Source organism: Mustela nivalis (genome assembly GCF_964662115.1).
Source record: "Mustela nivalis genome assembly, chromosome: 1".
Lineage (NCBI taxonomy): Eukaryota > Metazoa > Chordata > Mammalia > Carnivora > Mustelidae > Mustela > Mustela nivalis.
Window position 1 is genome coordinate 105,462,652 of NC_139020.1, and position 27,497 is coordinate 105,490,148.

At 43.4% G+C, this 27,497-nt stretch overlaps 1 protein-coding gene across 1 annotated transcript in view; it reads right to left on the minus strand.

The window, feature by feature from the left end:
- Nucleotides 1-601: 601 nt before the first annotated feature.
- Nucleotides 602-27,497, minus strand: part of LIPH (lipase H) — a 47,820-nt gene continuing 20,924 nt past the window's right edge. Inside the window, exons 3-10 of the mRNA XM_082693549.1 lie at nucleotides 26,610-26,718; nucleotides 21,178-21,279; nucleotides 18,586-18,675; nucleotides 15,203-15,370; nucleotides 13,766-13,861; nucleotides 11,327-11,438; nucleotides 2,674-2,847; nucleotides 602-1,298 (exon numbers count right to left, since the gene is read on the minus strand). Coding sequence (XP_082549675.1) covers nucleotides 1,211-1,298; nucleotides 2,674-2,847; nucleotides 11,327-11,438; nucleotides 13,766-13,861; nucleotides 15,203-15,370; nucleotides 18,586-18,675; nucleotides 21,178-21,279; nucleotides 26,610-26,718 — 939 coding nt within the window. The 3' untranslated portion in view covers nucleotides 602-1,210. The remainder of the gene's footprint in view (nucleotides 1,299-2,673; nucleotides 2,848-11,326; nucleotides 11,439-13,765; nucleotides 13,862-15,202; nucleotides 15,371-18,585; nucleotides 18,676-21,177; nucleotides 21,280-26,609; nucleotides 26,719-27,497) is intronic.

Here is a 27,497-nt window from a genome sequence, read left to right on the forward strand (position 1 = left end):
GGTCCACCCTTGGTTCTGGCCTCTCTGGCCATGGCCCTCCGGGCCTCTTGACTTAGCTGCTGCCATCACCCCAGACTCACTGAGTATACCTACTCCTGGGGCAGCCCAAGAATTTTTCCAACTGGAGCACACTGGTGTAGGATTTGATTCACGTTAGTGACACAGGTTACTCAGCATCATTCCAAAAGGTGAACATTCATGACCTCCTACAGGTGGATGGCAGATAGCATGTGTTCATTTCCCATTTCCATATTCTCTTAATTTCCTTCAAATAACCATGAATTGTGTCAGTAACAAGGACAAACATTTCCGAAGGACTGCTCAAAATGAGGGTTGCCTGGAAAGTGACCCTTCTTCATCTCAAGTGAAAACCAAGCTTTTTTTCTCCTGCCTCTCGCTCCCTCCATGGTCACTGTGAGCGAGCCTGTCCTACCACTTCAGCTACCTTCCCCTGCCCCTTCGCTTACTGTCTAGTCCCAGCAGCTGCCCCCCACCCCCTGTGCTGTCCCTCTGTCCCCCCTTCCTCCACACACCAACCCACTTTAGAGCAGGTGGGGTGTAGCTTTCCTGCCTTCCCAGAGCGAACAGCTCAAGAGACAGGTTGTTGTTGAGGATGAGAAACTCTCTTATTGCATCTTAGATCAGCCATATCAAAATAAATAAAAGCATATTCACATTTACCAAACCACTCACGGATGTGGTCCCCATGGGATTTCAAAGAACCCTTCACAGACTTGTCCCCCAAACCCACACAATAACCCTGTGAGGTAGGTCAGGCTCCATTCCTTCCTACGTATAAGGACCTGGAGGAGTTTGGCACAGGGAGTGTGGGGTCGAGTCCAAAGTGAGGTCTCCAGCCAGTCCTTCCCTTTCGGATGCTCTCCGCGCTGAGCAGAGCTGCCCCAGTGACTGGCAGCAGAGCTGACAGACCAGGACAAACAAGGCCCCAGGACGCAGCCAGACAAGGCGCTGGGCTGTGGGGAGCCTGGCTATTTCTGACTTGCCCTACTTAGGGGCTCCCTTCCCAGGACCGTTCCATAATCCAAGGTCGCCTGACATTTTGCAATGTGACATCCATGGGATGTTGCTGGAAAAACACCTGCTTATTCATACTGGTTTGTGCCTTGAGGAAGAGGTGAGGTGATGCTTTACAAAAGACTACAGTTGTAGCTTGCTTGATGTTACTGGTGCCCCTGTGTCCCAATAATGGTTACATCAGCAGCTCGGGGCAGAGGATAGGCTGGAAGACCGTCTCGATGTTTTCCATCAGCACAAGATCATATCGACACAGCTCGGGCCTGAGGATGTGAGACAGAATATCCTCATCAGTCAAGTAGTAAACACATCCCATTCTTGGAAAAGAAGTCACATTCTGTCCTTAGGATCTAACATCATGGAGCAATTATTCCTAACGTGATAGGAGAGAGCTTACGGTAAATATCAGTGACAATAAGAAAGCGGGATGTAAGATGTTATTTGCCACCTCACTTCATCCAGGTTTGATTTTTTAAAAGATTTTATTGATTTATTTTTATTTAGGCTTAAAGCAATAATAGGAGATTAGAAGAAAAATAACCCAAACTCTTCATATTTGTTGCCTCTGAATAATGACATGATGGTGATATCATTCTGCTTCTTAACACCTTCGTACTTTCCAGGTTTTATAAAATCAGTGTGTATTCTTTTTTTTTTTTTAAAGATTTTATTTATTTATTTGACAGAGAGAAATCACAAGTAGATGGAGAGGCAGGCAGAGAGAGAGAGAGAGGGAAGCAGGCTCTCTGCCGAGCAGAGAGCCCGATGCGGGACCCGATCCCAGCACCCTGAGATCATGACCTGAGCCGAAGGCAGCGGCTTAAACCACTGAGCCACCCAGGCGCCCCCAGTGTGTATTCTTTTGATGATCAGGAAAAAAAAGTATTAAGGAATCCCACGGTTTTAAGATGTAATGACTGTCCTCTTAGAAGAAAGTTGTATTATTAAATATTTCAGGGTACCCTAAACCTTTAGGAGAGAGGAACTCATAAGCATAAACTACTGACTGCTCACAGCACTATCCGCCCATAGACTGGGTGCTCGGACTGTATGTTGAAGTGGCATCAGTCACAGAGTGCCCAGGCTGCCACAGCTTTGCTCTTTCTCCCCTAATTCAACTCTGTCCCCCTGCACGCGCACGCACACACATGTGCACACAGTTGCTTATTTTTTCTGAACGCATTGAGAATAGGTTGCTTCTCCCTTAATACATCAATGTGTATTTCCCAAGAACAAGGTCATTCAAGTTCAACATCAAGATAGTACTTTCATACTACATCAATGGAATAAAACATTCTGGTTATTCTGTACCTTTTTTTTTTTTTTATATGAGGCTCTTTTCCACAACAAAAATACTTGCAAGCAGTGTGGGTGGAGTGATTAGGGCAGAATTATGTAACCATAAGCATGTAACATGATTTATTGGGATTATTGGGTCATTTATCTTTAAGTGCCTATTAGTAAAATTTTCTTCAATTATGGGGTTACTGGTTTTTATCATGTCTATTTTTGGAAAACCCCTCCCCTCCTTCATTGTAATCTATGAAGACCTATTAAAACCTCAGACCCAGAGGATTGGACAGGAACTGGTAAGGTCTTTGGAAAACAAGGGCTTGTCACACCCTGCCAATGGCTCACCTCTCTGGATGGGCAAGTGACCTTAACTTCATGCGGAGAATCCTGAGCTTGTACTTGGGGCCTATTATAGATCCTGTAGAGAACACCAAGGAAACGGTCGCCACTTTATCCAAGTCTTGACTGAATCTTGCAAGCAGACTCACTTGGTGGTATTTCTGAAATACTGCAGGTTCACTGGAAGGAAGAGATAATATTTCTAAGTGGATATAGATTGCTAATGAAAGGAAGCAGTTTTGATGCCTACAAATCACACACAAGCAGGTAGCCACTTGACCCCCAAGTTCTGCTGGATTCCAGAGAACAGCATCAATGCAGCTTCTGGCCCCAAGAATGATGAGACACTGGGGCACCAGAGAGGTGCACCCACGTGCCATACACCAGATAGCATTCTCATCTCTCAACACATCTCCATTCCCCTGAAAGCTTCTTCGAGATAAGGATTAGTCATTTTACAGACAAGGAAACAGATGCCTGTACAGCTTAAATTCACCCAGGTCACACGGCTTACATGCACCTGTGCGAGGATTCAAGCTCACTTCTGAGTTTAAGGTTAGAGTCTTTCCATGAATCCACATTGCTAGATGTGTGTGTGTATTTCTAGCCCAGCTAGCTGCTAATAGAGAAGCTGTGCTTCAGCATCTGTTCTTCCAGTCCTGCCTCTCAAATAAGATAGCTAAATAATTTCCCAAGTGTTTGATGTTTCCTACAGTTGGAATCTCACACTGAGCCTAGGGTAAACCCACGGGGGAGGTTCAGCTGGGTCAGGAGACCCTGGAGATCCTCCCGCCCTGCACTCAGAAATGGGAGGCTTGCTCTAGAAGTGAATCCTTAATTTGGAGGTGGGACTGGGGGGGGGGAGGCACGTGTCACCCCAGCCCCACTAGAATCATGTGTAAGCCCTGTGGAGAGCAAACATGCCACATGTAAAACGAATCTGAAAGGTACCCAGATTTTGATTTTTAAAGATTTTTTTTTTTTTAATTTGACAGACAGATCACAAGTAGGCAGAGAGAAAGAGGAGGAGGAGGCAGGCTCCCTGCTGAGCAGAGAGCCCGATGTGAGGCTTGATCCCAGGACCCTGGGATCATGACCTGAGCCGAAGGCAGAGGCTTTAACCACTGAGCCACCCAGGCGCCCCCCCACCTTTTTTTTTTAAGGTGTTGTTTTTTGTTTTGTTTTGTTTTTTAGATTTTGATTTTTAAATACCACCCTCACTAAAACCTCCTTCTTGCAGGAGAAATGGCTGATTCCAAGGCTAGGTCAGGGAAAGTGCAAAGCGGACCTCCAACAACCTGTGTGCCAAAAAGGGAGGAAGGGCTCAAAGAATGGTGGAGATGTTCCAAAGGATCTAGAATCGCTTCACACTCATCAGGAAGGCTACTATTTAAAAAGCCCACACAAACTGAAAATAAGAAGTGTTGACAAGGATGGGGCACCTGGGTGGCTCAGTCATTAAGCGTCTGCCTTCGGCTCAGGTCATGATCCCAGAGTTCTGGGATCGAGCCCCACATCAGGCTCCCTGCTCGGCAGGAAGCCTGCTTCTCTCTCTCCCACTCCCCTTACTTGTGCTCTCTCTCGCTCGCTGTCTCTCTGTCTCTCTCTCTCTCTGTCAAATAAATAAATCTTAAAAAAAAAAAAAAAAGAAGAAGAAGAAGAAGTGTTGATGAGGACATGGAGAAGCTGGAACCCTTGTGCACTGTTGCTAGCATTTAAGGTGGTATGACCACAATGGCAAAGGGTCTGGGGTCTCTTTGTAGAATTAAAAATAGAATTACCTCATGATCCAGCAATTCTACTTCTGGGTAGAAACTCCAAAGAATTGAAAGCAAGGTCTCGAAAAGATATTTGCACACCCATGTTCACAGCAGCAACATTCACAAGAGACAAGATATGGAAGCAACCCAAATGTCCGTCAGTGGCTGAATGGATAAACCCCACGTGATATCAACACACAATGAAATATTAGCCGTAAAAAGGAAGGAAATTCACATACTACCAGATGGATGAACCTCAAGGACATTATACTAGACACAATAAACCAATCACAAGAAGATAAATATTGTTGGACTCCATTTATATAAGGTATCTAGAGTAATCAAATTCACAGAAATAGAAAGTTGAATGGTAGTTAGGAGAGGCTGGAGGGAGAAGGAAAAGGGAATGTTCATCAATGGGAATGGAATTTCAGTTTGCACACTGAAAAGATTCTGGAGATTTATTTCACAATAACATGACTACTCTTAACACTACTGAGCTGTACACTTACAAATGATTAAAAAAATAAACTTTATGTGTTTTCATAATGATAAAAAAATGCATTTTAAAAAGGGCACAGGCCCAATTTGAAGAGATTTCACTGGCTGGATCTGAGACAATTTAAATATCAAAATAAGTAAATGGTAGTAATTTAACATGAACATTAACAAAATAAATATCCATGAGTTCATATTGATATGACCAAACAAATGGAGGAAATGAGAAAGCTTTTCCTAAATGACGAATTAGAAAAATCGTCATTTGACAACCAGAGTAGTAACAATTCAACCACAAAACCTCAAAAGTAGTGGGTAAAAGTTTGACCAGTAATGGAACATTTATTTACATGGTCTCACAGTACCTCCCTGCAATGTACTTACTAATACAAAGGAGAAACAGTAACTTGATAGTGAAGAAGCCTGTCAGCAACCCCCTTAATGAACTGATCCACGTTCATGGAATAAAGCAAAGCTGTGGGCCTCCTGAGAGGGCACGCTGAGCCAAACAGAGCATCACTTCTACGCCCCTTTTGCAGGAGATGCGCGAACTGAATGTAATCACGAGGGAGCATCAGACAAGAACCCAGACTGAAGGCATTCTAAAAATAACTGACCGGTAGGTGTCAAGGTCAAGGAAGGATGGAAGGTTGCAAGTGAGGACACAAGTGACAGGATGACCAACGGCAGCCAGTCGCCCTGAATTGGATCCCCCTCCGAGAACAGCTGTGCAACCACAAGCAGGTAGGGCCTCAGGAGAGGGTGAGGCCACCGGCAGATGGTGAAACCCAGTGGGACAGACGGAAGGCAGGAGAGGGGAAAACCCTCCTGTAGCTGAGAAGCCTGTCTACGAGTACAGGTGGAACCCTCTCTTCCACCTGGAGGGAAATCTGGAAATACCTGGGGCGGCACTACCCAAGGGACTGGGGTCATACCAGAATAAATGGAGTGAGAGCCGGTGACCTACGGGTTAGGACCCATAATAGGAGCCAGATGTTTGCTTCTGGTAGGATGTGCCCTAGTGATGGATACAATTAAAAGCAAAACTCAAAACCTTTTACATTGCACTGAGCGAAGGGGAAAGTGAAGATTATTGAGAAACCTTAAAAATTGGTGGAGGTAGAAATACTGAAATCACATCACCTTTTGGTGGCCTTTTGTGAAAGCTGGTAATGGGTTTTCTTTTTCATGGCTTTGCAGTGCAGTAGGAGAGGGAACAGAGCCACTCAAGGAGGGGAGTTGAATGGAAGAGTCCGCAGAGGGGTGAACTAAAAATGAATTCTAAGTAAACAACTCTCCTACTGTCTAGGGTGGGGGTGGGCAGAAACAATCTCTGTCAAAATCTCAGCTTCCTTCCCCTCCCCCCGAAACCGACTAACTGATTTAAAATCCATAGGGAAATTCAATAGACCCAGAACAGTCAAACAACTTTGAAAAGGACCAAACTTGGAGCACCTGGGTGGCTCAGTCAATTAAGTTCTGAGTCTTGATTTCACCTCAGGTCACAATGTCAGGGTCCTGAGATCAAGCCCCGCGGTGGGCTCCATGCCTGGAGTAGAGCCTGGTTAGGATTCTCTCTCTCCCTCTGCTGACCACCCCCACTACCCAGCATACGCTTCCTCTCTCTCTCTCTCTCTAAATAAAAAAGAAAGGAAAAAGACCAAATTTGGGAGATTCATACTTCCTGATTTTAAACTTTGTGGGAAAGCGTCAGTAATGCTATAGTGGGCTACATGACACTGTGGTACTTGCATTAGGATAAATACATAGATCAATGGAAGAAAATTCCGAGTCCAGAAATAAACTCTCTCACTGACTGTCAATTGATTTAGGCAAAGGTGTCAAGACATTCACAGAGAAAGAATAGGTTTTTCAACAAAGGGTACTGTGACAACTGGGTATCCACAGGCAAAGGAATGAAGTCAGACCCCCTACCTCATTCTATGGGCAAAAATGAACTCAAAATGGATAAGACCTAGATGTGAGACCTAAAACGATAAAGGACTTGTGTCCAGAGTATATTCACAACCCTTGCAACTCAACAGTAAAAAGGTAAATAACCCAATTTTAAAACAAGGCACATAAAACCTGTACCCAGATGTTTATAGCGGCTTTATTCAGAATTTTGGAGACTTGGAAGTAGCCATGATGTCCTCCAGTAGAAGAATGGATAAGTAAACTGTAGTACATCCAGACAAGAGGATATTATTCAGTGCTTAAAAAAGATCAGCTAGTAAGCTACGAAAATACATGAAAGAAACCTAAATCCTATTGCTAAGTGAAAGAAGCTACTCTGGAAAGTTTACATACCAGACAATTCCGACCACATGACATTCTGGAAAAGGCAAAACTATGGAGACAGAACAAAGACCAGTGGTTACCAAAGGTTAGAGGGAAGAGATGGATATAATAGGCAGAGCACTGAATATTTTTAGGAGTATAGGATCTACTCCATGATCCTATAATGGTAGATACATTGTTCTTCTATGTTTGTCACAACCATAGAATGTACGCCACCAACAGTGAACCCTAATGTAAACTATGGACTTTGGGTCATGACAATAGGTGTACCACTCCATTACCCAGATTTTGATAGTTGGGGAGGCTGTGTGTATGGGGCCAAGCGCGCATATGGGAAATCTCTGCACTTCCTGCTCGATTTCGGGAATCTAACACTGTTCTATTTTTTTTAAAGATTTTATTTATTTATTTATTTGACAGAGATCACAAGCAAGCAGAGAGGCAGACAGAGAGAGAGGAAGGGAAGCAGGCTCCCCGCTGAGCAGAGAGCCTGACTTGGGGCTTGATCCCAGGACCCTGGGATCATGACTTGAGCTGAAGGCAGAGGCTTCAACCCACTGAGCTACCCAGATGCCCCTCTAACACTGTTCTACAAAATGAAATCTATGGAAAAGGAAAAATGAGTAAAGGACCTGAATAGACATTTCTCAAAAAAATATATAGAAATGGCCAGTGAGCGCATGAGAGACACTCAAAGCGATTAATCCTTATGGAACTGCAAATCAAAACCACGAGATATAACATAATGCTCACTAGAATGGCTACAATAAAGAAAACAGACCTGCCTGTGATATTTACACAAAATGTGATAATACATACAAAGGAATATTATTCAGCCTTTATCAAACAAGATAAAGTCTTGCTGTCTCATGCTGCAACATGGATAAAACTTGATTATTATGCTCGGTGAGATAAGCCAACCACAAGAAGATGAATATTATGTGAGTCCACTCATAGGAGTAGTCAAAATCATAGGAACACTATAACAGTGCTTGCTCAGGGCTAGAGGGTGAGGGAAATGGGAGTTGTTATTTAATGGGGATAGAATTTCAGTTTTACAAGATGAAAAAGTTCTAGGAGGTCTGTTTCACAACAATGTGAACATACTTAACACTACTCAACTCAGAAATGATTGAGATGGTAAATTTTATGTTTTGTGTTTTTCTATCACAATGCAAAAGAAACAAATTTTAAATAGGTATTAACAGTGTTGGCAGGGATGTGGGGGAAATTAGAACTCTCACACATGGCTGGTGGGAATGTAAAATGGTGCAGCCGCTTTGGAAAAGTTTGGCATTTTCTGAAAATGTGGAATACACAGTTATCGTATGGCCCAGCAACTCCACTCATAGGTATATACCCAAGAGAAATGAAAACATAGGTACACACGGAAACTGGTACACATATGTCCATAGTGGCATTATTAATAATGGCCAAAAAAGTGGAAACAACCCAAATGCCCGTCAACTGATACAAGGATAAATAAAATGTTGTATGTGTGAAGAGTGGCATGGTAGAAGTGAGCTGGGCCCATAACCCAGAGGTCAGTGGATCGAAATAAAATGGGATCTAGGGGCGCCTGGGTGGCTCAGTGGGTTAAGCCGCTGCCTTCGGCTCAGGTCATGATCTCGGGGTCCTGGGATCGAGTCCCGCATCGGGCTCTCTCTGCTCAGCAGGGAGCCTGCTTCCTCCTCTCTCTCTCTCTGCCTCTCTGCCCACTTGTGATTTCTCTCTGTCAAATAAATAAATAAAATCTTTAAAAAATAAAAAATAAAAATAAAATGGGATCTATCCATACCACGGAATATTATGTGGCCATAAAAATAATGAAGTCGTGGTACTGCTATAGAATCTTGAAAATATTATGCTGAACAAACAAACCAAAAAACCCAGACACCAAAAGGCCACATACTGTATGATTTCATTTATGTGACACGCCCAGAATATGTAAATCTATAGAAATAGAAAGCAGATGAGTGGTTGACAGGAGCTGGGGAGGAAGGAGGAACGAGGAATTACTAATAGGTATGGGGTTGCTTTCTGAGATTATAAAAATGTTCTGGAATCAGACGGTAGTAATGTTTGTACATTTTGTGAATATACTAAAAACCACTGAAATGTACATTTTAAGAGGGTGAATTTTATGGTAGGTGAATTATATCTTAATTTTTTAAAGGTTTAAGAATAAAAAGAAATACATCCAAGATATGGATAGAGGGAGAATCGCCAAGCAGATAATATCCTTGAGTGTGATTCCATTTGTACCCATAGTCCGGTAAGACTGAATAAACTCGGGGCACATTCTCTGATACTATTGTAAAAACACTCAAAACTAAAAGTTTACTTGGCAAAGAAAGAGAAAAGTAGACATATTTCACCATGTAATAGAACAACCATTTCCCTTTTTTCCCCGGATATTCTCTGATATGGTGATGACTTTTTCACAAATGTGACTGAGAATGACTAAATGTGAATGAAGGACAGATGTTAAGGTCGCGATCTTAATCAAGAGAAAACCCTTCACATTAGAAAGTCCTAGCCAGGAGAGATTTACTATATAAGATTAAAATTCCTAAAACAATGTAAAGCCAGTATGTAACCAGTTATTAGCATGAATAACCAATTTTTTTAAGTGACTACGTCTCATTTGTAACTGCAATTTCCCCTGCTGTTTCTAAGAATCTCCAGATGAGGTCTCTGCCCAGCTTCCTTATTGAGGATCACAGCCTGTAAACCGCCTGGCGCTGGTTATTCAAGATGCGTCCCCTAGCGGTGCCCTCACTGAAAATGCAGCCTCACTGGGCTTGGGACCATTGGCGTTCGAGGGAGTGTGGTATTAGCCAATGACCCTCTAGTCCTTAAATATAAAATACAGATAATAATACCATCTCACGGGGTTTTAGTGGGACCTGCATTAGCCAGCATGTGTAATGTGCCTAATTCAATAAACAAAGGCTGTTATTATTATGATCCAAGGATGCCTTAAAAAAAAAATAATAAGCCACCTCCATACCACCAATACACACAGCTTTTCTATTCATCTACATGGTAAACCCATAGGTGACATTCAGTTTCAGATGACATTCCATTTGGTTCTCTATGAGTGAAGTTAACAGACAACCCAAGTGCCTACTAGATAATAGGACCCCCAAAAATGTTTCCTGAGTAAATGAATAAAATGAGCCTCAAACTTCTTTGCTTAAAGGTTTTTGAGTTATATTCCCCCTTTCTCCTGATTATAAAATTAATGGATGAAAACAATTAACCATTTTTAAACTCTATATATGCAACATCATATAAAAGTAAAAGAAGCTGAAAAGAGAGAAAAGTGAAGAGAAGCTGAAAAAAGCACTCATATTCCTACCACAATCTAATAGGCATATTTATTTTTTATTTTTTTGGCACTGTTGAACTAATTTTATACCTTCTATAATTTGATGCCCTTCATTTTTCACATAGCATATTATAAGCATGTCATTTAATGTTTCATAAATTAATATATAAGTAATATTTTATTATATGATAATATTTAATTAACCATTTCCCCATCATTGGATTTTTAGGATGTTTCCAATTTTCTTTTGCAAATCACATTTTCTGAGTTTCAGAAACATACATATATATGTTTACATATTTGCATATTATGAACTCAAAAAAGGTTGAAATGTGTGGCGGGATAGGTGTCTTTAGGTGTGGGATTGTTGGGATGGGACAAGTACTTGCACTTTTATGTTACAATGTTTCTTTACTGTTTAAATCCTTTACAGCAAGCAAGGATGACTTTAGCAATTAAATGTTTAAACAAAGGAAGGAAGCAGGAGAGGGAGGAAGGGAGGGGAGAGAGAGGGAGGAAGAAAGGGAGGGAGAGCAGAAGGGAGAGAAAGAGGGTGGGAAGAAGAAAAGAAAAGAAATCTCTACACTACTTTCATTTGTAAAGAGCCTGGAGGGTCAAGAGCCACAAGAAGCAACTGCTCTCTTAGATCTTTTGTGGAACAAGGACAAGTACAACCCTATAAATAAGAAAGTGAGTATGTTTGGGATATGATTTCTCTGCACAAAAAGGGAGATGCCAAACTGCAAACTATCCCAGCCCAACTTACTGATTGATTTTGGATTCTGTGATGTTTCCAGCTTTGTCTTTCAGTTTGATTGTAATGGACCCTCTTCTTATGTTCTTGTTCCAAGCTATAATGTCCACAAAGTAATGATATACTACAAAACAAGAAGAGAGCACAATGAGAGAGGCGCACTCTCAGCTGGTCCCCTGAAAGGTCAATTCCTAAAAAACCCAACCTCCCTCATAACTTGAGTCTCTTGTGATTTCCCCTCCTAGAGTCTCTGCGAAGATCCAGGGCAGAATTTTCTAATAGTCCTTTCCATTCTTTTCAGTAAAGATGGGCTGGGTGATGGTGGCATTCAGCGGTCTCCCGTTGTCAGGTGTAGGCATCACAGTTGGACTGGTGTTCCCACCTTATGGACTGAGATATCATGGTCTACTGCTGAGTAAGACTGGTTCACTGCACTCTTTTCCCATGTAGAATAACCCAACCAGGTGGCCATGCAGAGACACTCCAGAGCAGACAAGGTCTTCCATAATCTGGGCCACATCCGCCAGCCTCTCTCATGTCATCCCCAGTCATGCCCTATCACCGGCACTGCCAGGCTGTCTTTTGCTACTGGGCCTTCTCCCCACTTGGACACTCTGACTTTGCCAGCTCATCCTTCAGGTCTCAGCTCAATGTCACTTCCTCCAGGTCAGGCCTTCACTGACCCTCAGACTAAGTCAGGTTTCCCTCTTAGAACTCTTATCATGCTCTGGTATTCTCCCATTAGTCAGCACACTTATCTGAATTTACAAATGCAAGAGAAAAAAATGATCATCAAAAAACCTGGTAAGTATATGGGTACATCTATACAAATATTGCCTGAGTAACGTCTTATGGAGTTAAAAAAAATAAAGCTAAAATACACTACAGCAGTAACTGGGAAGGGATTCCTCTTTGTAATCCTGGAAGTAGTGCCTTCTAGACACTCAGTATACTCCTACTGAATAAGTCAGAGTGTATGATGTGTTCAGAGAATTAGTCTTCCTCCCCACTCTTTGCTTCCCAACGTCACAGATGCTTTGGGAAGATGGGGAACCCACCATGACAGCCACACTTGCTATCTCTCGATCAGACTTGCCAAGAAGGGAATGGAGGCTCAGGGATATGTTAGTCCCATAAAGGAATTAGGTTAGCCCTAGTGTTGCCATTTCATGGCCCATTATTATTCGGGCACTTGTCTCACTTGAACTGGGCAGACAGCAAACCCTGGGCTGCCACAAATGGCTCCAAAGGAGGAGGGAAACCCACCGATCTGCAACCTCTTTCTTTCTTCTTTTTTTTTTTTTTTTAAGATTTTATTTATTTATTTGACAGAGAGAGATCGCAAGTAGGCAGAGAGACAGGCAGAGAGAGAGAGGAGGAGGAAGCAGGCTTCCTGCTGAGCAGAGAGCCCGATGCGGGACTCGATCCCAGGACCCTGAGTTCATGACCTGAGCCGAAGGCAGCGGCTTAACCCACTGAGCCACCCAGGCGCCCCTGAAACCTCTTTCATTAGGGTGCTCCTAAGAAAAATGAAAGGGGGGAACAAGACGGTAAGATATGCCCAGGAAAATCCCTACTTGATTCACAGGGCATCTAATCATCTCCTGCCCCATTTAGCCCCCATCTGGAATACTCAAACTCTCAATGTCACTAGAAGGTCATCATGGTTGCTTTGTAGATGTGGCTGACACCTGGTTTTACCTGGGCACAATGTCAAGTTTTGGGGGGGGCTAAGCAAATTTTCTGGAAGATCTTAGCAATCAGAATGGCTTTCCAGGGGGCGCCTGGGTGGCTCAGTAGGTTAAGCTGCTGCCTTCGGCTCAGGTCATGATCTCAGGGTCCTGGGATCAAGTCCCACATCGGGCTCTCTGCTCGGCAGGGAGCCTGCTTCCTCCTCTCTCTGACTGCCTCTCTGCCTACTTGTGATCTCTGTCAAATAAATAAATAAAATCTTTAAAAGAAAAAAAGAAGAATGGCTATCCAGGGGACCCCTGACTGGCTCAGTCAGTAGAGCATGTAACTGTTGATCTCAGGGTCATGAGTTCAAGCCCCACATGAGGTGTAGAGTTTGCTTAAAGATACAAATGTATTTTTTTATTAAAAATTTTTTTAATTAAATAAAAAAAAAAGAATAGCCATCCAGCAAAGCTAATAATCATGTTTGTTGAGATTTAATCCTTATAACCCAGAAGATAGGCATTATTATCCCCATTTTTACCTAGCAGGATACCGAGACTCAGAGAGGTTAAATGTCTTGACCAAGGTCACATAGTTATTATGTGGTGGAGTCAGGACTCCACCCAACTCCTTCTAGCTCCAAAGTATGACCTTCATTTGCCAGGAGGTAGCCCAGAAGCCATTTGCCAGGAGGCAGCCAGGAAGCTGAGACTCTGCCATTTAACAAAAAAGGAGGGGGCTGGGCACAAGCAAACCACCACATCCAGCACTCACTGCAGTATGGCTCCTTCTCAGCTGTGTCAAAGAATGCTTTAGTCATAGGAGGATCTTTCTGCTTTAAATACTCTTTCCAATTATCAGCATAATAGCCTGTAAAGCAAGTTGGAAAAATGGAACATTAACATGTATTATGGAAGTGTCAAAGCTGCTGGGGAGGTAGTGAGAGCAGTGAGTTGACCGCCCACACCCCCAAGACAACCCCCCTCTTACACCCACCCTACAGGAGGATGTCCAGAGTCAGCCACCAGGGCATTGCCCCCTCGACCCCGCATCCACCGCCCCTTCTTGCTACCCTCTCCCTCAGAGCTGGGACTTGCAAAATGACCCCACAGTGGCTCTCCCCCATTTTTACTGACATTGTATCACACTGGTTCTCAGTAGCCTGCTAGTTCTCTCACACACTGGGTAGACTAAGAATAGCGTTGACATTTTTCAGTAATACACTCATTTTATAGATAAAACTGATTCAGGTTTATACCTCAAATAGCATCACTCTTGCTAAGCATTGTGCTTTCTTGAAGAACTACAATTAGGCCCCTAAATTGCACCGAACCTGAGCTGGCGAGGACCATGTGAACAAGTAGGGGACTCTTCTTCCTGTCTGTGCCTGCAGGAATGAGGCTGAGCTAGCTCTCTCTCTCTCTTTCTCGCTCTCTCTCTCTCAACTCTGTCCGCACCCTTAGAGAATGGCCTTCACATGCTGCCTTGACCAATCCAGAATGGGAACATGAGTAATTTTTAAGAGTTTCCTAGAGCTTTCTAATTAACTTAGGCACAATCAAGGTTGAGAACCCCTTGTCTGCAGCACGACCTGATGTTAACGTGGGTTTTTCCTTCTAACAATTAGACAAGTCTCTTGATCATCTAGTTTCAAAGTCCTCACAATCTGGAATATTTCTACCAATCCTTGGCAAATATGCAAGCAGCCTCCGCAGTCTATCTGTGACCCCCCCATTCCAAACTGTACATGCACATAAGAACCAGGGTTCAATGTAAGGGCATTTCAGACAGTTTGTTGGAAGGGATCTTTCTGCAAGGCTCGTTTGACAGCAGAGTCTGGGCCCACTGTGACCCTCCCCCAGCAGAGAGGTTGTGTGCACAAAGAGGAGACATGTCCCCATGGGAGCAGGCTATGTAAGGTGACTCTACCCTAGGTGGGCTTGGAAACTAGTCTGGAAACTTCTTTTTTATGCTCGAGTGTCCAGGGAGGTTGCACTGCCCTCTGGATGAAATTGGATACAAATGGATTTTCTAACACATGAGTGGGAGGTCCAAGAGTACTTCACAGAACAAATTGGCTGGAAAAAGCAAAGTAAAAATTTTTTTACACCACGTCATTTTCAGGCCCATTTTTAGATAGTAAAATGGTGTGGGATCCTACCAAAAAGGAACTCTTTGTGAATCAGAGGGGAAAACTCTTATTGGACTTACCCAAAAGGGGACAGGACTCCTTTTGTGCTATGCCACAGTTGACACACTTGCCATTCCTATAATCCCGATAGGAGTCACAGGGATACGCGGTGATGGAACAGTTCTCTCTCAGGGAAGAAAGGTATAGGTACACGGACCTCTGGTGGTCACACTTAAAATATTGCATTCCTTGATCGTAAAAGGAACGAGGAAAGAGTAGAGCAGGTGTAGCATTTAACAATGGTGCGTCACATGGTACACGCACGATTCACCCCACCCCGTCTCCTAGATGCCAGGCACTGTGCTAACAACTTCAGTGTATTTTATCCCATTGAATCCTTATAAAAACCCATAGATCAGGATTCCTGCTGGCACGTGGCAGGATAACAGAAGATAGGCATGATTAACCCCATTTTACCCAGCAGGACACTGAGACTCAGAGAGCTTAAATGACTTGACCAAGGTCACGCAGCTATTTTGAGGTAGAATTAAGTTTCAACCTATGTCCTTCCTTTGTCATTGTGAAAAGGAAGAGAAAAATCCAATGACAGTTTCTCCAGAGACGCTAAGCAGAAGGCAAACACATTTAAACTAGTAAAGACAGAGAAAGAAGGCACTGAGGATTCCTCCCAAGGAAGGCAAGCAGAGGAGAGGGCTTTGAAAAGGAATGGGGGATTCTTCCACTCTGAGAGCAGAAGGGAACAGGAATGTGAAGAGTGACCTTGTAAACTCAAATGAGGAGAGATAGAATGGCTCCCTCAGGTGAGATCTTAATCGAGGTCACCTCTCAGAGGTGAGGGTTTATAGGCAGGGAGATCTTAGAATAGATGCATGAGGAGTGATCACAGGAGTTGGCAAGAAATAAACATAAGGATTCTCTAGTACTTTTGAGAGCCATGAAAAAGCTAGCAAGTTTGCCTGGACTTTGTATTCAATGAACAAGGCTCTATGGCAGCTCCAGAATGTTCTCACGCCAAAGTGGGGGCTGACACGGTAGAGACCTAAAGGAGTCTCTAGTGGGTGTACACAGGGCATTCATGAGAGAAGCCCAGAGGTAGGGGTTCCACTTTTGCTACAGGGTGTAGGGTGAAGTAAGAGGACTGAACAATGAGGGGTGGCACTGGAAGCCATGAATGGGCAAGAAGAGGTAAGGCAAGCCTCCAGTTCGTTCCTAGTGGGTGCCATTAGTGCAGTGACGAGAGAGGAAGGCAGCAAGGTGTGGAGATGGCATCAGGAGAGCTGGACATGACAAAGCACCGTAGCACACAACACTGAAAGGTTGTTGGAAGGTAGATGGGTCTATGGGTCTGATGATGAAGTCAGTCATTCAGGAAAGGGAGCAGGGCCCCAAAGATGGGCAAACAATGGAGGTGAGGGTCTGAGTAGGAAACAGTGAACCCCAGAAGAGGAGTTATGATGATGAGCAGGTGGCTTGGAGAGGCTTTCAGTGCTGAATCAGACCCATGTCTCCTCCTCCCCAGAGTCCACTTATGCCCACAGAGGAGATCAGTGAAGGACAGAAATAAACCGGGGCAAGAGAAGAAAAGCGTGGGTTCGCATCGGGCCAAGCTGGACTGGACTAAATCTGACAGGTCAGTATTGACTTACTGTTTCTGGAACTTCCACGTGCAGAAACAATGACATTGATAACAATACAGAGAATGTCCTTTATAAGCAAAGCACACTATCTTTGGCTCCTTAGAGGTAGTGACGCTTACCACATGGGAAAGGATTTGTACACCCACCATTTATGGTACAATATGGCTGACCCTACTTATGCCAATTCAGCTGGATCATTTCCAAACACCACGTCATTCCCATGGGGCTGTACACAGCTACCATTTTGTAATAAGATTATCTTTTTCTAGAATCATATTCATGATTATTTAACTTTTTCTAGCAATGGTCAAATACATACTTAGAGCAATTGAGGATGGGTTTTTTATTCTGTCCCCCGCATTACTTTTATGTTCCCTTCTAGCTATCCATTTTTTTTTGTTTTATGAGTTTTTTCTCATTATAAAATAATACATGCTCATTTAGAAAATATAAAATAATAGGAAATGATGACACAAAAATCACCTAGAAGTCCAATATCCAGAGTTCACCACTAATAATTATTTTCAGCATTTACGTTTAATCTTTTCTTCTATACTTACAAATGTACAAATATACATTTAAAGAAACAAATTGGGATCATACTGTAGAGTTTTGTGTCTTTTGCACTTAACATCCCACTGTAAGCATTTTCATTAATCTGAAAATATGACTTTAAACAATTATATTCCTTTATGTGGGCATACCATACTTATTTAACAATTTTCCATGTTGGATATTTTAGACTATTTCTAAAAATTTAGCGTTTATAAATAATGCTATGTCAGGTATCTTTGCACTTTGACTTCTGTCTACCTTTTCCATTATTTCTCTAGGAAGGATTTCTAGATATGAAATTTCTAGATCAAGGACATACCTTTTCAAGAGAGATAAATCATTTGTATTAGCTTTTAATCATATGGTTATGGTTATTTGCTTTTTAAAATTTGGTTTTTAGGGGCGCCTGGGTGGCTCAGTGGGTTGGGCCGCTGCCTTCGGCTCAGGTCATGATCTCAGAGTCCTGAGATCGAGTCCCGCATCGGGCTCCCTGCTCAGCAGGGAGCCTGCTTCCCTCTCTCTCTCTCTCTCTGCCTGCCTCTCCATCTACTTGTGATTTCTCTCTGTCAAATAAATAAATAAAATCTTTAAAAAAAAATTTGGTTTTTAAATTAAGTATAATTAATATACAGTGGTTTTAGGTGTACAATATAGCGACTCAGCCATTCTGTAGATTACTCATTACTCAGCATGGTGAGTGTGCTCTTAATCCCCTTCACCTATTTCCCCCATCCTCCCACCCACCTCCTCTCTGGTAATCTTCTGTTTGTTCTCTATAATTAAGGGTTTATTTTTTTCTCTTTGTCTCTTTTTTCTTTGTTCACTTGTTTTATTCTTAAATTACACGTATGAGTGAAATCATGTGGTATTTGTTTTTCTCTGACTAATTTCACTTAGCATGACACCCTCTAGATGCATCCATGTTGTGGCAAATGATTTAATTCATTCCTTTTCATGACTGAGCAATATTCCATTGTATAAATACACCGTATCTTCTTTATCCATTCATCTATCGGTGGAAACTTGGGTTGCTTCCATATCTCGGCTATTGTAAATAATGCTGTTATATATTTTTTTTAAATAGTGTATTTGAGTAATAATTTTTAAGACATAATTGATACTTACACTGTATCTATCTTCTCAGATTATTTGTTTTCTATTAAAAACTATTACCCATAGAATAAGATCAGATTTTTTAAATAAGCCTTTTAAAACCACTACTGTGCAAGATGTGAAGGATCTGCACTTACCTCCCAATATCGTTTTGGGACAACCGGGTTGATCCAATCCTCCATTTGGGTAGAAGTCTATGTTTCCTAATGGTTCCCTGTAGCCCAGGGCTAGAGAAGAACATATTGTGCTTTTATTTTTGAACTTTTCACATTGCATAGCTCATTTGCTGGAAGAATATAGGCAGGGACTATGTTGTTGTTGTTATACCTATTTAAATATTTTGTCCAAAGTTACCCAGCTAGTTAGTTAGAAAGCAGTGATTTCCAACTAGGAGACTATGAAGACAGCAATGAAATTTATTTCCATTCTTTCTCTATAGGCAGGGGGTTTTGATCACACATTCACAGCAAGTCTGATAAAATGATAACATTTCTTCTTTATATTTGCCTGGAACCCTCAAATTGCGGGTATTTCCTGGGCCTCTTAACTGCATTCATGTCAGTCTTTAATGAATAAGAAAAAGGAAAAAATGAACGTTTACTTTGTAAGAAACAAAATTTTTTAAATTGGAGACTTTCCTAGAAAATGGGGGCCAAAATAATTGTAGATTGATTTAATAACTGCTTATCCTCTTTAACTCTGTAACCACAAAATAATCAGTAAAGTGCTTGACTTGACTTAAATGATTATTTGTACACGTATACAGATAGTGCAACATTGCAATAATAGCAGCTATTGTGTACTGAGAATCTACACGTGTCTGTGGGCATGGTACTAGGTGCTGTACACACCCTTCTTCTCATTTTCACAATGTCTAAAAAGTGTCCACTGGTAAATTCAGATGAAGTAAGTTACAGATGATGACACTGAGGTTCAGAGGGCTTACTGAACTAAATGATACCATGGAGAGGACAGAACCTGGGATCTCAGCCCTGCCTCTGCCTGATGGCAAAGTTTATTCTCTTTCCTCAAAGTTCACTCTCTCTCCACGAATAAAAAAATAAATTACTCTATTCCATCAAGCATTAAAATGGCATTGAGGGACTGTACTTTTGGAAGGTAATACTTTGCAAACTGCATAGTAAGAATGCAGCCGTTTCACAGAGACATTTCCTCTTAAGGCCAGCAGTTGCTGAATATCACACCAGACAGCCTGTGACAGGGGATCAAGGATTTTTCTTTTTGTGCAAAGACAGCAATTTCTGGGTGGGATTATGGACATTGGGGAGGGTATGTGCTTTGGTGAGTGCTGTGAAGTGTGTAAACCTGGTGATTCACAGACCTGTACCCCTGGGGATAAAAATATATGTTTATAAAAAATAAAAAATTATAAAAAAAAAAGACAGCAATTTCTTTCTTCCTTCCTTCTTTCCTTTCTTCCTTCCTCCCTTCCTTCCATTCTTCCTTCCCTCCTTCCTTCCAAGATTTTATTTATTTATATATTTAGAGACAGGGCACGAGGGGGTGGGGAGGAGCAGAGGAGCAGAGGGAGAGGGACAAGCAGACTCTGCGCTGAGCGTGGAGCCAGACACAGGGCTCGAACCACCGACCCTGAGAGCATGACCTGAGCTAAAAATGAAGAGTTGGACGCTTAATAGACTAAACCACCCAGGGGCCCCTGATCAAGGATTTTTCAGGTTGTTATATCACAAAAAGGATGTATTATTTTTTAAAAAGATTTTATTTATGTATTTGACAGAGAGAGAGAGAGATCATAAGTAGGCAGAGAAGCAGGCAAGAGAGAGGGGGCCGCAGGCTCTCCCACTGAGCAGAGAGCCTGATAAGGGGCTTGATCCCAGGACCCTGAAATCATGACCTAGGCTGAAGGCAGAGGCTTAACCCTCTGAGCCCCCAGATGCCCTCAAAAAGGGTTTATTATTAAAGACTACTCTGCTCTGTCCCCTCAGCGCCCCCCCCCCCCCGCCAGGTTCCTACTCTGGCTCTTCTCCCAGACGTCTGGATATAAAAAGCCATCTTTAACATCACCCTAACCCCCATATCATGTACCCAACCCCAGATATGATATCAGCACCAGGAAAGACAGAAATGGCCAGAAGATCCAGAGAGAGCTGTAGACCTCCAAATGACTCAAAATCGCTCTCCATAAAGACACAACATTTGAACACATCTTTCAGCTTAAGAAAATAATGAGAAAGAACCAACAAAAACAGAAATCATGCATCCAAAGCCTACTGCATATATGGATACATTTGTCCACACGGTGTGCAAGTAAATCAGCCTTAATTGGTCAAGATGATCACTTGAAAAATAAAAAATGGGACACCTAGGTGGCTCAGTCATTAAGCGTCTGCCTTCAGCTCAGGTAGTGATCCCAGGGTTCTGGGATCAGCTCCACATCAGGCTCCCTGCTCAGCGGGAAGCCTGCTTCTTCCTCTACCACTCCCCCTGCTTGTGTTCCCTCTCTCACTGTGTCTTTCTCTGTCAAATAAATCATAAATAAATAAATAAATAAGAAACGTTGATGGGAAAAGCACCTCCACTCCAGCAAGACAACTCAGATGCCTATATTAAACCAGTGTCCCTTCAGTGTTTCAGTGGATTTGGAACCCTGACCTGCAGGAAAAGAGGGATCCAGAGGAACTTCAGGGAGAGACTCTTTAGGAGTGTGGGAGGGGGTGCTCATGGACCCACAAGGAAAGGACTGTTACCGTCAATGTCGGAATGGATGACGTCAACAAACTGTGCGTCGCCAGGATCTAATCTGTCCTCAGGAGGTCTCCCATTATATAAAGGGCCCGCAGGGTCGAGACCTGGAAAGAAAACCGAGTCAGGTTGGCAGCCCCACACCATGAGTCACAAGCGGCCAGGCTTTTGATCCCTCCGCAGGAGGATGGCAAACAGGAGATGGGGCACTCTCGGGTGGGCAAGCACTCACATTCCCATTCCGCTTTGTCAGGCTCCTTTCCACAGCCCCATGGCCTTTTCCCACAGAAGACATGGCTACCCTGGCCGTGCCCCCTGGGAATGGCATCCAGACACCATTAGGGGCTGTGCTTTAGCAGGGCTCGAAGGCACCAAGTGCCAGGGGGACCAGGGCAAGGGGATCAACCGGTTCATCAGGAAAAAAGTGCCTGAGGGTACTTATAAAAAGCAGATGTTATACTTATGCATATTCCATCTTAAATGGTCCAGAAACTTCCCTCAACCTTTCCTTCTTGTTATTAATAAAACTGCTTTACGGTGTCAATTTTTATTCCTATATACTAGCTCATATGACCCACATCACAAGCCTGTGGGAGGCAGGGTAGCTATTAATCCCATTTTACAGATGCAGGAAGCAAGGCTCAGGGAGATCAAGTGTCTTCATCAGAGCCGCAGCCTTACAACGCAATGACCTCTCTTTGTTGAGCTCTTGGTTTCATCGCACTGGGTTTGGCAAGCACGGTGGGAAAGTGTGAAGCTCACTGGTCAGGCCAGGTATCAGCAAGGGAAATAAAGTGGGTGTCAGTTCCTGTAGAACTAACCCACCTCACAACTGCCTGGGCTAACTTCTTGCCTTAGGTCCATGTGAGCTGGGCGTTCCTAACCCTCAGCTGGAAAAACAAGAGTGCAGCTCCCGTGATGTTGTAACCACAAACTAAAAGCTTTAAATGACAACACAGTCAACGATGCACCACCAGAGCTGCCCAAAGGCCTGGCTTTCTAGAAACCCACCTGGAGTGAGGAAGACTCCAAAAGATGTCTCAGAGCCCTGAGTCTAAAAGTCATTTTAAATGGCATCTTCCATCCCCTGGTGTTAGAGATAAAATCCAAGAGATGGCATTCTTGCCTGACTTCCCAATTTCTGGCCTCAATCTTGCTATTTCTCCTCTCCCAACTCCCTCGCTTCCTCGGGACCTATCTTGATCAGCCTCCCTAATCTTTCTCACTCCCGCCCTCTAGCTTTTCTTCTTTGCTTGGCTCTCCACTGAAACTGATGTGGGTGGAGATGGACCAACACCCTGACACGCAAGTCCACAGGACATTCTCCACACACCAAGAGAAACTCAGGACCTTAGAAAGAGTTTGCTGAGGAAGTCTCCCTTCCCCCATAAGACAGCAGCACCTCTGGTCTAAGGAAATGAACAGTGAGGGCCCCCGTCTATAGCAGCCTTCAGATCCACAGCAGAGAAATCGACCAACTACACACGTTCAAACCAGAGCAATTTTGAGACAGATCAGGGTGCTACTGATTGTTATTACATCAGGACACACAAATGGAGATGGGGATAGGAAGCTTGGATATATGATCACCTTGGTGACAATTCATAACACATAATCAGCTTACAATGTCAGCCAAAAATCACAGTTAAAATGCCCTTAAAAAGCTATATAATTTGTGTGGACAGAGACCGTTGGAAGAGAAGAGATGTGACTTGGGGCCCCAAACCCAACACCAACCAGCTATGTAACCTTAAGTATGTCATTTTACTTCTCTAAACCTCAGGGGTTTTTTGTTTGTTTTGTTTTGTTTTAATCTGCAAAATGGAGGTAGAATTAACAACTACTTCAGAAGACTTATAAAAGGACTCCTGGATCTGAATCCAGAACATTTTGAGATTATTACAGAACAGAAACAAAATGGGAAAATGGAACTCTTCTTTATTGCTCAAAGATCATCAGAAAAGTGTCTAGCTGGTGCTCATTAACTTTTATTATAGCATTAACCAATCTGAGAATTTGATGAAAGCCTTAGACCTCTCCCCAGACAGACAGACAGACAGACATCCTACAGAGACCTCTCTGCAGACAGACATCTGACATTTTGCGTGCGGTTGCAGGGGCCTCATTCTCCCCTCTCCAAGTTCCCTGTGAACTCCCCAAGGCAATGCTGTCCTATAAAAGTATAATGTGAGCTACATGTATCATTTAAAAATTTCTAGAAGCCAATTTAAAAAGTAAATAGAAATAAGGAGAATTGGGGCGCCTGGGTGGCTCAGTGGGTTAAGCCACTGCCTTCGGCTCAGGTCATGATCTCGGGGTCCTGGGATCGAGTCCCGCATCGGGCTCTCTGCTCAGCAGGGAGCCTGCTTCCCTCTCTCTCTGCCTGCCTCTCCATCTACTTGTGATTTCTCTCTGTCAAATAAATAAATAAAATCTTTAAAAAAAAAAAAAAGAAAAGAAATAAGGAGAATTTATTTAATGACACACTGTATTTAGCCCCACTTAGTTAACCTGGCATATCCAGAATATTATCGTTTTAACATGTAAACAATATATTTGAGATTTTTTAAATATCGCTTTTTAACCTAGTCTTTGAAATCCAGTGTGTGTCTTCCACTGATAGAACATCTCAGTCTGTATTAGTCACATTTCAAGGGCTCAGTGGCGGCATGTAGCTAGTGGCTACTGGACTGGACAGCATAGCTCCAAGGTCATTTCTCAAAGTAGGGTGTTTGGACCACTTGCAAATTCTGCTTAATGGTGGACTCCTGGACCCCGACCCCAGAGTGCTGGTTCAGCCAGCTGACATTGTAACCAGCACCCCTAAGGGGATTTGGGCACACCCTTAAGTTTGAGAAGCAAAAGCAATGTCTTATCAAGTGATGTAGGTACTTGGAATATTCTAAAATCCACTTAGGCTCCACCATTTGTGTTAAAGAAGTTAATGAGAAACAGGGGGTGCCTGGCTGGCTCAGTCAGTAGAGCACGCTACTCTTAATCTCATGGTCATGAGTTCAAGCGCCACATTGGGCTGGAAGCCTATTTAAAATTAAAAAAGAAAAACAATGACATTAAGAAGTTAATGAGAAGGGGCGCCTGGGTGGCTCAGTGGGTTAAGCCGCTGCCTTCGGCTCGGGTCATGATCTCAGGGTCCTGGGATCGAGTCCCGCATCGGGCTCTCTGCTCAGCGGGAGCCTGCTTCCTCCTCTCTCTCTCTGCCTGCCTCTCTGCCTACTTGTGATCTCACTCTCTGTCAAATAGATAAATAAAATCTTTAAAAAAAAAAAAAAAAGAAGTTAATGAGAAATAAAAACAGGAGAGGTGCCTGGAAAGAAAAAGCGAGAAGAAGGGCAGATGAAAGAAGAGAAATGGAGGAAATGAAGCAGCCATTATGGTCCAGCTGATTAACAATCAGACCCATCCATGGTGGGGGAGTTGGGTGTGAACGGTGTCCCTAGGCAACAGGCCCAATTCCCAACCCAGAATCCAGTAAGGCCAGTCCGAAAAGGTGGTGAGAGGTGAGCAGACAAGAGAAGCGCTTCGCCCCGAAGCTGCTCTGGGGGACAGCTGAGACTGACTGCAGGGATCAGGAAGGATGAGGCAGAACGTAGGGAAGTCAGGGGACCCCGAAGACTGAGCTGTGAACCATTAGCCATGTTCCGGCCGCAGAGCAGGGCCATGTAGGCCCAGAGTGGAAGGCGGGCGGGCTTGGGGATTCCCATCCATGGTCAGAAGCCAGGTTAAACTGCACTCTCATTCACAGTAGTGGTAGGAACAGGTTTGCTAGGAGCGAAATGAGGGGTGAAACAGAATGAGGCAGTGGTGGGCTGGATTCTGCCAGGGCCAGTACTGGACGGCAGACTTTGTTCATTTCTTCCCAAACTTTGTGGCTGGCCATGTCAGGCTGGCAGCTTGAAATCAGCAGTGGTGAGGTATTCAAACCATGGAGATCAGCAAACACTACAAACCCGGAATTTGGGGGGAAGGGACTGGGGAGAGTTGTTCTGGTTCTTAACATACCACCGGGGAAAGCCACCCACCAGAAGAAGAGCTCCCAACAGATAATGGACATAAGCAGATTCAAGCTATCTGTCCTTTGGTCCCATAAGGGAAATGAAACTTTTTTTTTTTAAGATTTTATTTATGTATTTGAGAGAGAGCAAGAGAGAGAGACAGTACAAGTGGAGGAAAGGGAAGAGGGACAAGCAGACTCCCTGTTGAGTGCGGAGCCCTATGCAGGGCTCGATCCCAGGACCCTGAGACCATGACCTGAGCTGAAAGCAGACGCTTAACCCACTGAGCCACCCAGGTGCCCCAGGAAATGAAACTTTTTACAAAGGACATGTTGCTTTCTAAAACATAAAAATAATAATGTTAAAAACTTAAAAAGAGCTTGGCCTCCCTAGGAAATAGGTAAAAAGATGAGGGTGGCCTTGGCTACTTTCGCTGAGGTGAAAGTGAGAAAAAAAGAACCAGGAAAAACAAAATAATGTGACCTTGAGGAGCAGGGCTAGAGGAGACACTCATGATGTGTGTGTGTGTGTGTGTGTGTGTGTGTGTGTGTGTGTGAGAGAGAGAGAGAGAGAGAGAGAGAGACAGAGACAGAGACAGAGACAGAGACGGAGAGAGAACAAATGAGAATGACTTGCTCAGAGCTACCAGTCAAGCAGCACATTCAGACTGCAATGCTAAAAGTTTACCTCACAAATACAGTTGGTTTGAATCTCTCCTTCCTCTGTTCACTTCGACCCTCCAGATTCCCTCGATTGAAAATAGCTCTTTCTGTGTGAGATGGATTCTGGGAAGGGAGTGAACGTGGGGAAAAGCCCTGAGTCTCTGAAACAGAAAGCCTCCCTCAGCCTGTTTTCTGTGGCTGTGGAAAGTTACTGGAGCAGCAGGCAAGAGAACCCAGCAAGAAAGCTTTTGTTTTGGGTTCCACCTGCTGTGTTTCTGAGTTTTCATTTGGCTTTGCCCTGAAAGCTGATATTCAGAGAGTAAAACCCACTATCAAAATTCCCATCTCATTTTTCTATCATGAGACTCCAGCTGTGTTTGGAGATGGAAACATATTAGGTATGTGGCTCAGGTTATCTTAGATTAAGTGAAAGGGAGATGGCTATCTGTTTGAAGGGCACAGAGCAAATCCCCAAGGGCCATAGTTGTATTTTCTAACCAGAAGAAAAAGGAAGTTAACACCAATCTTTTCTACGGCATATACACTTTACCAAGTGTTTTTATTTTACTATGTATTTTATTAAAGAATAACCTGAAGTCAGTATTATCAGGGTCTCTCCTTTGCACAAGAGGACACACACTCAGAGGGGTTAAGTAATTGGAAGAGCTGGCTTTGAACCCAAGGACTTGGACAGCCCGTATCACGTTCCCTCTAAATTTCAGCCCAGGCTGACTAACACACACCCATTCAAGGAAGACTTACCTGTAATTCTCCCCAGCTGTCCTTTGTACATCTTTCCAACAAACCCAGCTATGTGGGCTCCTAGACTTACTCCAATCATATAAATGTCATCAAAAGAAGCTCCTTGTGCCTGGAATTTCAAGAGGTCCATCATTATAAATCGGAAGGGGCCGAGGAGTTGACAACATTTGTAGAAACTTCCTAAATTTGATTTTGGATACAGTTCTTAGGAGAAATATTTCTAAGCAACTTATACCTATGAACTCACTTAAATGTCACAACAACCCCGCAAAGTAAATGCCATTCTTCTGATTATACAGAAGAGGAAACTGAGACCCAGAATCAAAGTAACCTGCCCAATATTAGGCAGCTGGGAAGGGGCAGAGCAGAAGTCAAACCAGTCTGTTCAACTCTGAGTCTGGGCCTTAACCTTTATGCCACAGCGTCTTCATTCATGCTTCTGCTAGAAATCAAGCTGAGGCATCTCTAAATTGAGGAAACCTCTCTAAATTTCAGCTCTAAGTTGAGGAGAAGGGCAAAGAAACATTTTGGTGAACTCCTTTATCTTCATGCTGGCTCAGTTAATGAAGTCACCATGGACAGAGAAGGAAGGAAGGAAAGAAAGAGGTGGGGGTGGGGCAACACTGCAGTGGGCTGGGACAGCCCGTGGTGAGTCATGCTAGTATTACTCACTTTCCCAGGGCTGTGGCGTTGAGAAGCTTGTGTGAAAATTCTGCTGCCCCTGGCCACAGTGGCCACCAGGCCTGATTGTCTCTGAGATAGTTCTCATATAAAGTCACTTTTTTGTGGTTGTTTTTTGGTTTTGATTTTGGTTTTTTGTAAAGGGGGCAATTCCTGAGATAGATCGCTAAATAAAATTTAAGATTTAGGGGCGCCTGGGTGGCTCAG